Consider the following 19,148-nt stretch of genomic DNA (forward strand, 5'->3'; position numbering starts at 1 on the left):
TAAATATAAACAACAGAACACAGTCATTTATTATACAATAAATTGCAAAATTTTGCCTTTTTGCTCGTTCGGAGTGTTTATTTCTTAAGAAGTATAAGCGTTACATCGATCTTTGAAAAGTGGGTTTATTGATTAGAATCAGTCTTGGCGGTGTTCCTTGGAGCCTGTATATTGGACCATCATCTTCGTTTTATTATACCTGAAAGCTCGACTCATTCTTAAGCACTCTTCTGGATATCGTGGCGTCGCTACCTAAACAGTGTCTTAAATTTTACACGACCAGGAGAACTCTTCTTCTCCTAATAGACGGGGCCACTTGTGTGTCAAGTCCTGAGAATTGATTTTATCTTCTCCTGCTCGTCTGCAATTTGAATTCCGTGATTAAATAATCACGTTTAAATCTCGTTCCGAATATTGTTGCGTGTCGTTTTTTAAACCTGAAGAAATGCCGACAAAATTTATTAAATTGAAACGTTTCCAACATTGAAATACAACAAGTATAACAGGTCAAAAGTACTCCATATAATATAGACACGGAAAATCGGAGAACACGATGGAAACTTGGTGTGTAACCTGCGCTTACAAAAATATGTGGTGTGGCATAATCAATCCTCGAGTCAATACGATAAAAAGTCAGTTGATGATACTTGTATGTTGTATAACGCTGCATATTCCATGCATGGACTATAAGATGAAGCAATAACGTAATAAAGAAAATAGTGCAGTAACTCTTACCGGCATCGATTTGTCTGCCAGTGAAACGTTGCACAATATCCTTTGGCTCTGGGAATGACGACCCAACTTCCGACTGTTGTTACAGTTTCTTGGCGCTGGGTGAATTATAGACATTACTGCTTTGGGAAAGCGCTGCCTTGTCCCTCTCTTCTCTCTTTTTCACGTTTTGTTTATTCCTGCGTAAACGTGGCGTGCAGACATTTACAACGGCAACCGCGGAGCAATAACTCATCGCGATAAAATAAATTGGAAAATGTGCCCGGTAGAAGATAAACGCGCACAATACATTGAAGAGGAGGTTTCACGATTATGGAAACGGGAGTGTAATATGTCGAAGTATGATACCGATAACAATGACCGTCTCAGTGGTTTTATTTTATTATTAGGTTTACGATAAGTCACGTTCACTATTTGCAATTTTTGTTTTCAAATCTATGATAAACCAGACTTAAAGTTAATAGACGTAATATCTTAGGAAGATATGTTTACTCTCTAAATTTCATAGAATGCTTTTGCCACTAATACACGGAGAGAATTTTCTCTTAAAATTTACCCTGAAATCATGGTAGTTGTGGGACAACATGTACCACCAAGAATTTTATGCGAGCTATTCCGATTAATATCTACCATAATAAAAAATATTAATATCTATTACATTAAAATATAAAATATGTTTGATTAATTTTACTAAAATATATCTAGGAAATTTCAATAATAATTTTTCAAAATTTACCAATCTGCTTGGTAATTTTTATCACGTTGTTTGTAAAATGTCTTTTGTATATTTTAAAAATTCCTTGGTTGCCAAGTTGTTCCAAGTTTGTAGTGAATTTAAGGGTAAAATATAACAAAAAATTTTCTCCGTGTATATTATAGTGATTACGATAGTCACTTCAAAAGAGAGGGTTGTCACTCTAATTTGAGTAAATGCGGGCACTCATAAGGTAGGAGTAAATTTTTCACTCAAATTTTTAGAGCGGCTACTACTCCCTACCAAAGTGATACAATCTCACTCTAAAACTATAGTGAATCACTATAATGATTCACTAAAGATTGACTGATAAATGACTCTAAGAAATTTTTTACTCAAAATTGTAGAGTGACATAATTTATTCCTATATGGACACTGATCTACTGCACTCGAAAAGAGTGCCCTTTCATTAAAATAGAATGTGATTTCACTCCAACTTATAGAGCGCAATTTTACTCTTTCTTAGAGTGGTGAATCACTCGAAGTGATCACAGGCTCAATTTTCACTTTTCGTTACACTTGTGTTTCACTTATTTTGAGCGGTATTTTATTCTTCGACTTTTAGAGAGTAGAAAAAAGAATATTTTATGTTTTTAAAATATAAAGTATGCATTGTTAAAAAATATGATAGACACGTTTATGTCGGAAGAGATTATTTTTTTTTACTTTCCCGATGTTAGGATCTTGATGTACAGTTCATGTCTAATCATTGTCAACGATTGCTCTGGGCGCATAGAATTGCGCATCTCACATGTGCAATCGGTCTTCAGGGCCGCGTGTATTCACAAGTGAAGATCCTTGATACGCTTATATTACGCAGCATGCGAACTACGGTGTCAATAGGTCAAAGGTGCATGGAAGACGCGATCAACGGGAGAGAGAGAGAGAGAGAGAGAGAGAGAGAGAGAGAGAGAGAGAGAGAGAGAGAGAGAGAGAGAGGAGGAAGAAAGGAAGGAAGGGAGGGAGGATAACCGCGTGTGCGTTCCTAAAAAAAAAGAGGGGAAAACGGATAAATCGATTGACTATTAGCGCCAGGCTGGAAACGAGGCGCGCTAAATAGACGTAACAATCGAGTTTAACGGTAAGAAGAGACGCGCTCTCTCTCTCTCTCTCTCTCTCTCTCTCTCTCTCTCTCTCTCTCTCTCTCTCTCTCTCTCTCCCCTCTCCCGTTTAACGGTTTGCGATTCTCGATTACGATAATATAATCGATCGCTCTCGATTTAACGGTTGATCAACGACTCCCGATACGTCGGGACATCTCGTTGTTTTATCAAGAAAGGAAGTTGTCTTTCGGCGAACGGCTTGGCGCGCGGCCAAGCACGACGAGATTCGTCGCCTTCATCGAACTGCTTGTACCCGGAGTTGACGACCTGGGTATTCCATTCTGACACGACGATCGTGTTGCCCTTTCGGGCGTAATGAGGTTTGCAAACGCAGCCTGTGAGCAACTCCAGAGCCCGGCGGTTATCTCGCGCGACGGTGTTGATTTGAAGAGGAAATCGAAATGTCGGATGAATTGTCACACCGCCTGTCTCTCGCAATTCTCGTAAAGTGAAATGATGAAGTAATTAATATTTTCATTAATAAAAGGTTTTCCTTAAATGACACTCACCGAGTGCTGTTTGACTATAATATATTAATTAAAACGTAGGGGAGACCGGGGCTAGTTATCACACTTTTCAAATACTGATTTAAAAAAAAATGTTAGCAATATTTTATAATATCGTATACTACTTTATAATGTAGCTACATCTTTTAGGTGTAAGAAAAAAAATATTATACTTGTATATATTTATACACAAAAAAGTTATTTAATTCTAAGCAAAACCGCGCAAATGTGACAACTTATCCCATACCCAGGGTTTGATTGTCACATGACTCTGGATTGATTGTCATGTATCTTTCATGTAGAGGAAACATACGACAAATAGTTCCTGTTTTAATATTTTATTAAAGTTAGTGCCGGTTTTTGGTAAATTTAACTTAATAATATATTGCAGCATGAATTAAACGAAAAATTAATAATTTTCATAAACTTTGTAATATAATTCTCATAAACTTAGAGTAAATGAAAGAATAATAATTCTCATAAATTTTGTAATACTTTCATAAACTTCGAGTAAATAAAAGAATAATAATTCTCATAAACTTTGAATCCCATCTCATTTGAGACAACTTACCCTGAACGGTCATTTTGAACAAAGAGGATTATATTTATAAACTATGTTGCAATGACGGTTAACTAAATACAGGAAAAATTATCTAAAACTATAACTATATTTCTTATGACCAAAAAGAAATTACGACTAGTAATTCCAAAAACCAACGGAACAATAAAAATAGAGGCAAGAAGAATTTTATACTCATGACCTCCAATTTTTAAAAAGTGCTCGTAAATATCACATGCGATGTTTTTGAAACGAGCTATCTCGTACACCCGACTAACACGATAGGAGCAACCTACACTATAAAGAAGAATATTCCACTCAATCTATTAAGCGAGATATAAGCTTTGTGACAACTTACCCGACTTCTAGCCCCGGTCTCTCTTATTGTAATTTCCATTTAAAAGAATGCCAAAAAAAAAGACAATGGGTAGGTACAATTCAGGACGTACTACATGAAAATCTGCGAGATAAACGCGAAATTAATGTAAATTTAGAACGTGTGGAAATTGTACGTGAAAATTGTGTCATGAGCACGATAGAAATCGCGAGTTCTCTCCCGGGAACATATATAACGATCCTTTTGCCTGTCTTAATAAATCGTAACGTACCGTACGAGCGAGCACGCGCGCCGAAATATGGAAGTTTGCGTAAAATCACCAATAAAGTCAAGTATTACAGAATACTTGAATACGATAGAAATTTATAGATCTCCGGTGGACTGCACACCTACGACATTTCGCTCCCCGTGGATTTATTAAATTTACGGTATTGTCTTGAGCACGTCGCACCTACGTGCGTGGAAATGGGAAGCAAATGAAATAAAGGTGAGCGGTGTTACACATTGGGAAAGAGCGGGTCGGTTGGAAAATTAAATAAATTAAAAAAGAAGGAAAACGGAAACCGTTTTACCTCTCGCACGATAGGGTAACTCCGGTATATACGCCGCACCTAAGGAAAACTTAATTTGTCGAGTACTTTACTATGTTTAAGGCAAATGAATTATACCAATAAAAACTTTGTATTGTCTACTACTATATAAAAAAATTAGAAATATGAAATATTTATTCTTTGTATTTAACAAAAAAACTTTTAGAAACCCTTGCATTTTTGCCATATATCCCATAGGGGTGGGATATATGACATTTATGGATGAAATATACGCCTTATAAAAAATTTAATGTTTAATTATAAATAAGGCAATAATATGTTATAATAATTAAGTTATCAAATGTATGTAAAAAGTTTATGAAGATGTAAGAATGATAAACAAATTATAAAACTAAAAGATTTTAAAAAGAAAATAGAAGAACGATAGATGCTTTAAAGGTTATTGGTATACGATCCAAGAAAAAGATAAAAAAAGAACACAGGAGATTTCAATTTTTATAGAGTGTCTGTACTGTGGCATAAATCTCGCGTGCTAAAAATGCCGTATATCCCAAACAGGAGGGATATACAAGATATGAAGCTAAACAAAGAATACAAGAGCTATGCACTTGTATTTTGCTGTATTCCATTCTTTACTATCCCTCTACACTTATGTATTATGAAATAACCATTAAACCTTTTACATTCCCTATACAGTAATTATTTTACGTAGGTCGTAATATATGATCGCGCTATTTACTTCAACTCACAACAGTTTCGTTAATATTAACAGTAAAGAACTGAAATTACAGTACAATACTAATATGGCATAAAGGCACATAACAGTGTGATCACGAGCAAGTATCTTTATTCCTTCTATTTTTTCTGACTTCTGCGGCGTAAATCCCCGCGCGGCGTAAATACCGAAGTTACCCTAATCGCGGGCCTCACCTGTGCGCGTTCTCGGTGATCGAGCACTCCGATTCTTTCGAGAAATTGCACATTCGACCATCCAAGTGGATAATGTACGGGCATGAGCTCACGGCCGCCTCGAATGACTCTCCAGCTGGAACAAATTTTATTGTCGTTTTTTTTGCGTGGAGTACAAATCTTTCAACCGTTGAGATAATTGCGCAACGATTCTCCAACAATAATATTAATAATTGGTGTTTTTTAACGATTTTTAGACCACTGTTTGCATGTGTTGCTCTCCTTACGTAATTATCTCGATTCCGTCATATATGACTTTGGAAATTGGAAACTTCTTTCTCTTAAATTTCTACATCTTCTTTTGAGCTATATTAAAATAATATTCTCGAAAGAAGATATAGAAAAGCGAAATTCTCTGTTATTAATACCGGTAAATCCAAAATTATTGTTTGATACGTCGAGAGATAAGACTTCGAGTTCCACGCAACCAGAAGAGAGCACTCCGGCCAGCGCTATGCCGTCTTCCGGACCTAATTCGCAGCCGCTGATATTCAATGTTTCCAAAGTTTTATTTCTCACCAGGACTGAAAATGACAAATTAACAAGTATAATATAAAAACAGAAATCTCTTACAAATGAATATTTTTGCAAAGAATTTATTATAAGGAATATAAAAAATATATATTTAGATAAATTATAAAAACAAAACTATCATCAAAGTAATTAATCACACTATTTATCTATTAAATTCAGTAATATATATCTTGCGTTAAAGCAATATAATGTTATGTCACTACGTTCTGTCGTTTATATCATATCTAATATTTTTTATTAAGATGGTTTTATTAAGATAATAATCTGAACATTTTTTTTTTAAGCAAAATTTTACATCTAGTGAACCGACCAGGGTCAAAGATTAGCAACCTAAATTCCCTTTTCTGAAAATTTTTATTCATATTAAAATTGAAGCTATTATCTTATAATGAGTACGTATTATACATCCGGGAACATATCCACGAGAAATTGCGGTAATGATTTTCTATATGTACTGTAATAGGTGTTATTGCCCTTTCATGCATTTTTATATTGCAGTTTCAGACACGTTCCGTGTGCTGTAACATGCGATTTGTATGCACGCGCATGCCACAATCTGCTATTCAGCTTGCATTTATTTAAATAATTCAGCGTGCCGCTTATGCTACACTTTCGACCTGCGAGTCGATTACGCTCTTTTTTTCCTCTCTCTCTATGCTAATTTTCGAGATTATATGGGATTGTGCATTCAGTTTTTAAAGTCGGCAATAAGCAGTATGGCTTCGTGTAGCGAGGTCAAGCATGATACCTGTACATTCAGTCCATGATAAAGACAATTAAGCAATGTTTTAAAGTAACGACCCAGTAAGCCAGAAACGTCAACATTTCAACCTGCACATTGCAGCAACGTTGTAACGTTAATACAATGCAGTTGAAATATTTCTTGATATTTCTTGCTTACTGGGGAGATAATCAAGATGACACCTTTTAATTTGAATTCTTCGGCCTAGCTTGGACGTAGCATATTATCTGACAATAAAGCGTCATTAATATCTCAGACAAATTTGATATTTAAAAAAGTAAATTCCATTATTTTCTTATCTTTCTTCGTTCGAAATCAATTTTCTCTCGCTGGTATTTGTTATCGTCATAAAAAATACATTTGGAAATGCAGAAAATATAAATTTCGAGATCCGATTTTATCATTGATCTGTCCTGTGTACATACGTACATTGATAAATTTATAGCTTTTTGAAAGAAAGAGAGAGAGAGAGAGAGAGAGAGAGAGAGAGAGAGAGAGAGAGAATGGTGCTGAAATACGAAATCCGTGATATTTCCGTTATTCGGCGAGAATGCAATGCACCCGTATAGTGCACCAGCATAAAGTGTGTGTGTAGTACCGCACGCAACATTAAATTTCAATTTACCTCAACGAGCTTTGTATTACTCGGGCACTGAATTCTGTAGAAAACACCACTGGATAATCTTCGAAGTGGCGTTGTATTTTTCCAAATAAACAAAGAATTATCTATCTTGATATATCGTTTTCAGACCAAAGAGAGAAAGAGAATTGCTTGTGAAATTGCTCTATAATCGCGTCTATTTACATTTATCGCTATTTTACTTGTGGAAAGATTATTTAAAAATTGATAGAATCTGTTCATTGTCGATTGTACATATACGTGCTATTTATAATTGTAAATACAAATTAAAATTGTATTCTTGATTAGTATTGTTGCAGTTAGTTATATTAAGCATTAAGATTAAGCAAAAGCGTAAATATCGCTTTATTCTTATTACTTATAAAGATACTGAATTTATCACACACAAATATTTCTCGATTTAATCAAAGAAAAGACTCGAAAAAGTTATTAAAACTGAGAGCTTAAGTTAAAAGATATTGGGCAATAAATTTTAATGTATCTGCTCGCTCCTAAGTTATGATATGCCCTATGAGAAAGTTTTCGGCATCTTTAAATATTTTTTTAAGCCCCATCTACATCTATCGTAACACTTTAATCGTAAGTGATCGTGGTCGTAAAGAAAGAAGCTGTCGTAAACATTGTGTGTGTGTGTATATACATAAAATAGCAATGCGTGTTATAAAGTTGTGCACAACAGCAAATGGCGAAACAGAATGTCAGAGGTCAAGTAGAGCTGTTACGACGAGCGTTACGGTTAATATTACGATAGATGTAGATAGACCTTTAAAAACTCGATTTTTTCATCATGCAACTGTTCTATTTCAGCAACGAGAGTTAAATTTTTTCTGACATGCATAGAACGTTTTATCTAGTCCTAAAGTCCCGAGATTACACAATCTTAAAAATCAACCAAAACATTTTTTAAATAATAATAAGAGAAATAGGATCGATATTTTCTTATAAGTCTGAATCTTTTTCTATCTGTTAAGATTAAGGGTGTTCTAAAGAGTTAGTTAAAATGTAACGAAGTTGACGAAAATTTAATATCATATTGTGTATTCTCTTTCAAAGTTCGGGGCCAAATTTCAAATCGATTCACAATTTAGATAAAAAGTTATCAATTCTTGAATATCCGTTTTACAAAGGGTTTTACAGAGGAAAGTGTAAACATAAAAAAATGTAACCAATATAATAATATTTTTACACACAAGCAGATCATCAACAAACAAAAATATAGCAACAAAATTTGAAACGATTTACAATTTTTGTTTGAAAATTTTTTTTGAAAAAAATAGTAGTAACAGTTATTTACAGTCACTAAATCTACGTCTTTTACATTCTATTAGATGTTCCGTAACTATTTATATACATTTTTTTGTCTTTGGATCCCTGGAGAATTAATATCAGAGTTTTTAATATTTCCTGCATACTTTTGGTTGGAACGGTACCTATAGAACATCCTTAAGTGAAAATTAGGTATTAGCGTATTAAAAAAATGGTTTAAATATTAATTTTATTGTTAGTTTATCAGAAAATGGTATTTAATAAAATATGAAATAAAAACACAATTTAATATCTGAGCAGAACTGAGGCTGCTACGATATATATTTACGAACTTACGAGCGCATATGTGATTAGCTCCCTCATTTTGTAGAGGATTCAGTCGCAGATCCAAATCTTTCAGAGCCGTCGTGTTTGCTTTCATTAATCCGTGAACGATACCAGCAACTCCGTTCGGTCCTATATTGTTGTTCGCCAAGTGCAAAGTCCTCAGTTTCTGATGCATCGACAGAAATTCACCCACCGCATGTGCACCGGTATCCATCAATTTGCAATGCGACAGATCCAACTCCTGGATCTGCATCCGAGATAATTGAGATAATATATGAGATAATATACGTGGAACGTGTGTGATAAAATTCTCCGTTAACACGATGCCTGCCCAGCGAGTTTTGTATGTCTTATCGTGTGCGCCACAGTAGAATTTTCATTATCGTAAGCATATAATAGTGTAAAGCCAGCGCTCAAAACATTAAAAAATTAAAAAATTATTTACACATTGCCTGCATTTGTTTATTCACATTGGGAGCTATTGGGAAAATAAAATATATAATATATGTAACGTGCATTATAGATTTTATTTTCCCAACAGCTCCCGCGCGATGGGAATAAACGAACGCAGGCTATAGGTTTTTTTACTTTGTTTGTACACTCGTTAGTACCACATTTTATTTCATTTGTATCCAAAGGATTAAAAAGTTAGGGGAGATGAAAAAATCGTCCAACTTTAAGATATTTGAAAACGGCCAACGTCATTCGAAAGAACATCATTTGTACCCCTTTCCAAATCGTTTGTATCTCAAGGGGATCGAAAGTACAGGCTTTTCAAAATACGTTCAGGAAGTAGTTTCGCCAATTTTTGAGATATTTCAAAACGACCAACGCCAATCGCTAAGAGAATCTCAAACGAGGTACAAATATATATATATATAGAGGGTCTCCCATTTTAAAAAACGCAGCTTGATAATTCTTCAACAAAGCATTTTCAGCAAAAATGTTTCAGACAAAAGTTGTACGGTTTCGAGGGGCACATAAGATGGTGTCATTAGTTTGACCTTGGATAGTTGCTTAAAGGTCATGTGAAGGTCACCTTCAATTTTTTAAATAGAACCCCCTATATTGTATATCCTTTGAAAGGGCATAAAATAAGAAAAATTTTGGCGCAAGTTAGAGGTCGATACGTTGACCCATTCAAAAGTTATTTAGGTTCAAAAATTGCATGGTTTTTCCGAACTTTGACCCTAAATAACTTCCGAATGGGTTAACGTATCGACCTCTGGTTTACGCCAAAAATTTTCTTTTTGTATGCCCTTTCAAACAATATACTTACAATATAGGGGGTTTTACTTAAAATTTTTTAGTGCCCCAGGAAGCACCAACTCAAAAATTTTAAATGGAACCCCTTGTATTGTATAGTATATTGTTTGAAAGAGCATAAAAGAAGAAAATTTCTGGCGCAAACTAATGACACCATCTTATGTGCCCCTCGAAACCGTACAACTTTTGTCTGAAACATTTTTGCTGAAAATGCTTTGTTGAAGAATTATCGAGGTGCGTTTTTTAAAATGGGACACCCTGTAGTGTATAGTGTAAATGATAGTTTAATTTTTTAATGTTATATGCGCTCATAGCTTTACACCGGCAAGCATATAACGATAAAATATTGTGCAATATGATTAAATAACTGCATCCTCATGAGTACTGTTGAAGAACGCATTTTTTAATTTACATTGCTATTTAGCTATTTGTGTCATGTAAAATTTTATATTAGAAAGCGTTTATCTTTTACAAGCGTTTTCAAAATCTTTGATAACGCCGATCACGGACCACCATGGCAGTCAACGTGTCAAGAAATTATTACGAGGTGTAGCAGGAATTACAATATTCATGACCATGGCATACAACTCTCTACTATATCTACCAGTGGATGCCAAGATCGTTTTTACATACATATAGATATTACCATGTAATATCCAGTAGATAGTGTTATATTTCTTTGTTTTACTGTCACATTGAGCATTAAAACAGATAACGCTTGCAGTCACGTTAGTTTAGCTTTTAGCAAAGTTGCATCTTTAGTTGTACTTCTATTAATTTTTAATCGAAAATAAAGCGGTTTATGTGTTATTCACATAACGAGGATACACCGACTAACGTTATCGTTCGACACCATCCCTTGGAGAATGGCTGCGACTCGGGGCTGATCCAAGTTGCTTCGGGTCAAACTGAATTTCTTCAATTTCGGGCTGTCTTTAATTCCTTCCCCCAGACTTAAGCAATCCTCCAGCGAGAACCTGCACGAGCGATGAATGTTTTATCAATCGTTTAACGTGGGGATCCACTTTATCGTCGCGCTCGCTGAATTTCCGACTCACTCGAAGTCTCGCCATTCGAAACCGTCGTTCATGTAGATCATACCGAAGTTGAGATAAATCTCGGTGAGATACGGAAATCGCGGGAGTATAACTGCCATAGGAATGTGATGCGCGACGTTTTCCTCTGGGGTTGACTCGTCCTCCGCGTTAGCTCGCGTTGTCTGCTCTCTGGAAAGTTTGCATCCAAATCGCACATGTATGAGAAACGGAATTTTGTCGGTAATTAATTTTTTATTCAATACAATTTTTTTTTAGAAATCAGCTACGCGTTTATGCGTGAAAAACGAGCCGTGCTTTGACAAACGAAGCGTAACAACACATTCAATGATTTTGACTAACAAAGTTTAAAAAATTGTAGAAGTTTATTAATTAGAAATTTATTTCTATTTTAATTTACTTCGTATGAGTGTCATGATACGAATACACAACGATAAAAATGTTTATTCCATGAATTTTTCAATTTTTTAATTCTATCTTTATATAAATATACTAGCTTTTTCGCCCGCGCTTCGCGCGGGCTCAAAAGCTCTTCCTTCTTTTCCCCGAATAGTAATATTTACCCCCAAAAAAATTTTTTTTGAAAAAAGGGACCTTTTTTAAACAATTATGTATGGGGGTCCCTTGTCCCCGGACTCAGACCCCTTCCCAAAACCCTCTACGATCTAAGTTAAAGTATCATGAGATAGTATACCAAATTTAGTTGTTCTAATGTGAAAACTGTGATCGATAGAATAATAATATCACAAATTAAATTGATCATCAAATTCTAAACACAACTGACGCTAATAAACATTCTTTCCCAGCAGACCTTTTCCCCTCGCTTTGACCCCTTCCCAAAACCCTCTACGGGCTAATTTATTAGACACTAGACGATGTTTTTTCCCCGAATAGTAATATTTACCTCCAAAAAAATTTTTTTGTTTTTAAAGGGACCATTTTTAGACAATTTTGTATGAGGGTCCCCTTTTTTATTTATTTTTATTTTTATTTTCTTATATTAATTTATTCTTCATCGACACCATCCCCGAAAAATTAGACAAATTTTGGCACCGGTTTCCAGAAAATCGGTCCATTAATGAATGAGTAGTTCGCAGTCAGACAGATATTAGAAAAATTTTGGAACCGGTTTCCCAAAAAATCGATAATGATGCGGTTCTCAAAATACGTCTACGATCTAAGTCAGAGTATCATGAGATAGTATACCAAATTTAGTTGTTCTAATTTGAAAACTGTAGATTTGCATAGCGGACAAACATGCATATATTCATTTTTATATATAGAGATAGAGACAGAGATTCCATTTGTACATACATATTTTTTCATATCTATCGCGATTTTTCGTATTATATCCAGACTGTCAATCAATCCGTGATGCAACGAACGAGCGGAAAAGCAATTTTTTTAATGCGGAGGAAAAAAAAATATTTTATCCCTAGGACGTATGGCAAAAATCCACGTGTATGTAAAAAAATTAGTTCGAGCTGTTACTGAATGGTTTATCCGCGAAACAGTTAATGTATTTGAGTGAGTCGCGGCTCTGATCAATATTGGACGATGGATTACGTTGCACAAACTACGTCGTATGTAGAGGCCTAGTTGCATGCTAGCCGTTGTGAATAATTGAAGAACGCGTACACGCCGTACACGCGCCGGGCCATATTAACCGCCAGATAGGTATATGCTGGGTACGTTGGACGTGCTAGATTGATATACGAAATGGAATTTCGAATAATAAATCCGTGCATGCAGAAAGACAATATTGACAGTTTATATGTACTAATTAGTATAGCCGTATAATTTCTTATGTATCTTATAAGTTGTATAGTCTTTAACCCTTTTGTTCTCAAATTATTTAGAATATTTTTCGCGCGTCAAACACTTCTATAGTCAAGATTATTCTAATTTATTAAATTAAGTATTTATTGTTAATCTTAATTTTCTTGTATTTAAAGTTTAAATAGCAATGATATTAAAAGAAAGGGGTTAAAGCTGAGACAGATCACGATAAAAGGATCTATTATTCGTAATACAAATAAATGCGAAGATAAATCTTGCAGCGGATTTACGGATCGCTCGGACAGAGAGCAGCCCGGTGTGATCTGAGAGAATTACTTTTCCCAAACGCGCTCTCTCTCTTTCCCTTTTAATTAAATGAAATTTCTGGGCTAGGATCTGTAACGATTGCCATCGCGGAATGATATAACGTTTCCTAACGATTCAACTTTACTTATTAAAATCGCGATACGTATTGAATAACGGGCCAAGCGTTCTCGGAATTATCAGCGCCGAATTGCAGAAAAACGCGCACACGCGTGCGCGCGCGTTTACGAAGAGAGCTCTACTACGAATTTCATCAAACTAAAATGGCAAATATTTAGATGGTGCGTGAATAAATTAGACAAATAAAGCTATAGATATATAATGACTCAAATTAATGATAATGACATTATTGGGCATTAAATAATATATATTGCTACATGTGTGGGATAGCAAAATTCATCTTTCTAGTTAATTTCAAATCAATTTTTCGTCAATATATTTCTAAATGACGCTGAGTTGTTTAACATTAAAATGGTTTAAAAAAATAAGAATAACGATTTTCTATTATTTTTATTAAAAATAGAGAATTTTCTTATACATAGATGATATATGCACAACATGCTTTCACTTAAAATAAGTTCAGGAAATAAAAATTTATTTTGTGAACTTTTTATAAAGTTTGCATTGCCGCGCTACATAATAATGCCTTTTTCGTGTTAATAATACTGCTAAATTCGTGTGCGGAGGTTAATTAAATTTTTTTTGCGAGAACAATACGGGCGAAACGAGCATTTTACTTGTTCCGCCTGAGATTAGTTTTGCAAACGTGATCGCGGAACTCTTTTTCCCGTCCTCACGTTTACCTGTTCCAATTTCATTACAACGGCAGTAACCATTTCTATCCTGCCGACTCTACGGCCGTAACTATGTAAATTTGCTTCTTTACTTTTTGAACAGCATCCCCGTTCTCAGCAACATTTTATAATGCGGCCTTAAAAGCTGGAAATGAAATGAAACTGGAATGACGGCGGCGCCGGCGCGACAACGTTAACAATTCCTCTCGCAATGTGTGGGTTCATAAAAAGTATATCGGCACTTTTTGAACACACACATTCCAAAAATTTTGCACGTGCATTCACACGCGAAATTAAATAAAGCAGGAAAAGATTTCAGCTTTTGCAAATTCGTTGTAGTTATTACGTGTAGATTTTTATTTACAAGTATTTATATTACGATCTTGTATTATTAATTTTTAATTATCTCAAAATAATTATAAAATTATCCATTTTTTTATTATTGTATATATTATATTTGTATTGTTATGATGTCTTTCGTATCACACACTTTGTGTTCGCGAGAGGATATTCAGAAGGGAAATGTTTTTGCTCACGTTTTCTTGTCATAGCTTGCACTTGAGTTACTTTCTACTTCGCGAAGTTACGTTTATAAAGTAGCACACGTAGCCAGCTGCCTAGAATCGACTGTCGCACTGTCACACATATCAACTTGGCCGCGATTGTTGCAATTTCGCGCAAAATTTACACCGCTCGGCGTCTAAAAGTCGTCGCTCAATGGCCACGGCAATTCTACGGCTAGCGTGTACCTATATCTCCCGCCGCGCGTGTATAATTAGAATCCTTAACGCCATTAACAAGTTTATTCGCTCGTAAGTGTGTTTGCCGCGTGTCCGCCTCTGCCGTCGCGATTTCGGTAAACTTAGTGCGGCCGAATTTGCACAAATGTTCTCTTCAATAATCACATTGTACGGATGACGTACAAATGTAAATTTGCTACAAAGGTGTGAATGAAGGTAGTAAGCCATTAGCAATCGGCGATGAAAAGGACGGTTCCACAGAATACGATATCACAAAGATGTGTAAGGTAAATGTACCAATGCCTAGACACGTGTAGATACCTATGTCTGGACATTTTTATCATTTTAATCCTTAAATAAGTTATAACGCGAATTAAAATCAAATAATCAAAGAGGAAAATCTTTTTCTTGTATTATATTTTTATCTTTGATTTTAATTCGCGTTATAATTTATTTAAAGATTAAAATGGTAAAAATGTCCAGACATAGGTATCTACGTGTCCAGGCATTGGTACCTGGCATTTACCTTACAGACTTTGTATTTTGCTGTCATAAAAATAAAAGGACCAAATGTGAAGACTACGTCGAAAGATAGGAGATAATTACTGTGCATGTGTTATCGCGATAACGAAAGCGATGAAGGAATCCGCTGAAGCTCGGTATATTCGCGATTTTCCGGCGTCCGTGATTATAATTGGCCTCCTAGATACTCCGGCCAATTATAGAATCGGCCACTACGCTTTCGCGCGATATTTACGCCGCGAGTCCATCGCACTTCTTGGATCTTCAAGTGCAAGCACTTACGGTTTTAGCCGACAAACTGACCGGCTCTAATAATAATTTTCCGATGTGTTCTCGGCCGGGCGTAAATACTGTGGATTGCTGCGCGGCGCGACGTAAAGCGGTGCAAGGTCTGCTCAAACGTTGGCACTACATAAATACGTATCTACTCGTATCTACTACGATGACGATCTATAAATATATTTTTCGTAATTGTCATAAATTTTTGCAAGTTTTCATACGTCCTCTCATTAAAAAAGATCGTCTGTGAAAAGATTTGCGATGCTTAATTTCAACGTTGAAGTTATGTTTATCAGACAGATAAAGCTGTGACAGATGTTTGGAGATATTAATACTTCATAATAATTGTCGAAAATTCTCCATTTTTTTAAACTACTTCATATGTATTTACGCGCATAGTAAAATCTTTATTAATCTTACAAAAAAACCGAACCTTATTTCTCCTAACTGGGTATAAGTCGCTTCGATTTGTCTTCATTAATTATTATTTTGTCAGGCATAAAAACTAATTGAGAATTTAGTATACTAATTTGCTTTACTTGGTCGGTACAAGAGAGCGAAGCCTTATGACGTGTATGTGGTTCTTCACGAGAGCCATCAATTTCTCACATTCCTCTCTTTGGGACTCGAAGTAGCTCGCTTGCAAAGTTTCCAGATACTCGGCTAAGTGGCGTTCGCAATATAATCGCCGCCATGAGCCACCGTACTCGCTCGGATCGTTGTGTTCCCATCTGCGACAATAGGAATTAAATCGTACTTGCGTACGCAAATCGCTTTTAGTATCAATTGATTACGCCTTTTAAAAGCACCCGCAGTTAATTGCAGTCTGTTGGTGTGAAATTCATGTTTTAACGGATAAATACGTCTTTTAGGGACGAAAATATTTTCGCAAGATAAATTGGAAGTTGAAACAAAATTAAAGGAAGATTTAAGTCAAGAACTATCAAAGTCAACCAATTATAAAGAGATTAGAATAAGATTGGAATGAAATTACAGTCGATTAAAGTTGAATAAAGTCGGCTATTATTTGGGCAGATTAATCCATAATTGCGACGTAAAGTTCACGATAGCGTTTTCGATAATACATACTATTACATAATAGTATTTCACATAATCGAGAATCGATAGGTGCTCCGTTCTACCTGTCCTTGGCCGAGCGTTCCCAATGAAACTCATCCTCGATTCTCGGTATCGTCAACTCGAAGGGTAGATTAGTCGGCAGTGTTTCCAGCAACACGTCCCTGTCGGCGCACGTCGGCAGATCCTCCAGAACAGGATTATCCTTCCAGGCCGAGACTATGGTACGAAGCGCGAGAATCTTTAAATCGGGGATTACGCCGTCGTCCCACGAGGCGTCTTCCGCTCGCAGCGTCCGTCCTTGCTCTTGCGGTAACAGCGAGGTCTCTGGCGAGCACCTGCGAGCCAATTTGCCAGGATAAACGTTAAATTGTTGAATGAGTAAAGCCAATATTATTCATATATCCAATACGAAGATGTTTATTTCGAGGATTGTTGTACCACACGTGACGCGATTTCTTGCGATACCTTGCGTTGTCGAAATTGAACTGCTTTAAAAGGATATACCTAGGGATATTTACTTTACTTTATTCAAGAAAAACTCGATTTGCACGGTATATACGGAATCAGAATATATGAGGCGAGATAAGAGAAGATACACGTGTCGCGAGGACTCCTATAAACCTAGCATCCTACCATTAGAAAAAAGAAGAAGAGGAGAGAGAGAGAGAGAAAGAGAGAAGAGAGTTCAGATATACGGCATTTAAGTGCTAATTTATTGCTCTAATCCCGAATTTATCACTCTCATCTATTCGCAGGCAATTAATATCAAAAGTGGGGATGCTGTCTTCACGTTACGCTAGTACCCCCATTCCTGAATAACACGTATAAAGTACCGTAAACGGCGTAAACGAAAGAATCAATATACTAGAATTTTGTGCCAATTTTGTACTCTAAAACGCTCCAAAGAGACATCAAAAGTATTGAATGGTGATGAATGTACCGATATGCGGTTACCATAACTGCATGAGAGCAAAATGGTCAAAAATAAAAAGTTAACCATATAGGTATAACATTAAACTATTTCTCCAATCAAATATTCGTTAAATACTTTATTTTGGAATTTATTACTCGGGAAATAACTTTAAAAATGATCGAAAATACACAAAGATACAAGAGTAAAGTATGTTAAAGTACAAAAAATTTAGTTGCTGTGTCAATTTTGGTATTAAAATAATCCTAGAATTTAGTACTTTTAAAATATCCCAATCCGAAATTTAGTGCTCGTTATTTAAGTTAACAAAGTTTGCTAAGAGTATGGCGATGTCAGTGTCTGTACAAGAGTAAAGTGTATTAAACAAATTAGTTTCTGTGCCGATTTTGGTATTAAGATGATCCTAGAATTTAGTGTTCTTAATATCCTTCTTGTCCCGAATTTATTGCTCACTATTTAACTTAACACAGTCGATCGACATTGCGGCGGTGCTAGCGTCGCGTACAGGAGTAAAGTGTATTAAACAAATTGGTTGCTGTGCCGATTTTGGTATTAAGATAATCTTAGAATTTAGTGTTCCTAAAATGTCCTAGTCGCGAACATAAATTGCTTACTATTTAACTTAACGATGCGCGATGTCGAGACTTTAAGTCAAATATAGTAAAATTCAAATAGTTAAGTTAAATAGTGAGCAATAAATTTGCGACCAGAACATTTTAAGAGCACTAAATTCTAGCATCATTTTAATACCAAAGTCAGCACAGCAACTAATTTGTTTAAAATACACTTTACTCTTGTACATAACGCTGACATCGCCATACTCTCGGTGGACTTTGTTAACTTAAACAACGAGCACTAGATTCCGGACTGGGGTAGAGCACTAAATTCCAGGATCATTTTAATACCAAAATCAAGACAGCAACTAATTTGTTTAAAATATACTTTACTCTTGTAGCTTTGTGTGTTTTCGATCAATTTTGAAGTTGTCTTGTAAGTAATAAATTCTAAAATAAAGTATTTAACAAGTATTTGATTGGAGAAACAGTTTAATGTTATATCTATACCTTAATAGAAGCCTGTGCGTATACTCGAATTTTTTTTTAATAGTAAGGGTGCTAAGTTTATAAAGGTCCATTTATTCTATTCCATTTTACCTGTAAGCTGCTATAACGTTCTGCGGTATCGTGTGCGGGATCCTCATTGTTCACGTCCGTTTCTGCACAAAGATGGAAAACACGATAGTTACTTCACCAGAGTTCGCGAAATGTCCACATAGATGATTTACGATATGTTTGCTGTTTTGATATGCTATTTCTTACCCGGGGGATACGAAAATATTGCGGATCAATAAAACTGTT

The 19,148-nt window shown here is 35.4% G+C and overlaps 2 protein-coding genes across 6 annotated transcripts in view; one reads left to right on the forward strand and one right to left on the reverse strand.

The window, feature by feature from the left end:
* LOC139779633 (A-type potassium channel modulatory protein KCNIP1) overlaps positions 1-19,148 on the forward strand; it is an 86,982-nt gene that overhangs the window by 52,684 nt on the left and 15,150 nt on the right. Inside the window, exon 1 of one of the 5 annotated variants that reach the window (XM_071718048.1) lies at positions 17,013-17,080. The exons of the other annotated variants lie outside the window; for them this stretch is intronic. Within the exon in view, the coding sequence (XP_071574149.1) occupies positions 17,078-17,080 (3 nt within the window). The 5' untranslated portion in view covers positions 17,013-17,077. Of the gene's footprint in view, positions 1-17,012; positions 17,081-19,148 lie in introns of those variants that run through there. 5 annotated transcript variants of the gene reach the window in all.
* LOC139779636 (dynein regulatory complex subunit 5) overlaps positions 1-19,148 on the reverse strand; it is a 27,123-nt gene continuing 7,975 nt past the window's right edge. Inside the window, 10 exon segments of the mRNA XM_071718050.1 lie at positions 1-361; positions 736-911; positions 5,473-5,587; positions 5,880-6,035; positions 9,030-9,267; positions 11,125-11,263; positions 11,345-11,512; positions 16,319-16,510; positions 16,922-17,194; positions 18,945-19,006. Coding sequence (XP_071574151.1) covers positions 324-361; positions 736-911; positions 5,473-5,587; positions 5,880-6,035; positions 9,030-9,267; positions 11,125-11,263; positions 11,345-11,512; positions 16,319-16,510; positions 16,922-17,194; positions 18,945-18,991 — 1,542 coding nt within the window. The 5' untranslated portion in view covers positions 18,992-19,006 and the 3' untranslated portion in view covers positions 1-323.

Source organism: Temnothorax nylanderi, unplaced genomic scaffold, assembly GCF_030848795.1.
Source record: "Temnothorax nylanderi isolate EJ_2023f unplaced genomic scaffold, tnyl_v1.0 TNYL_tig0236_pilon, whole genome shotgun sequence".
Classification (NCBI taxonomy): Eukaryota; Metazoa; Arthropoda; class Insecta; order Hymenoptera; family Formicidae; genus Temnothorax; species Temnothorax nylanderi.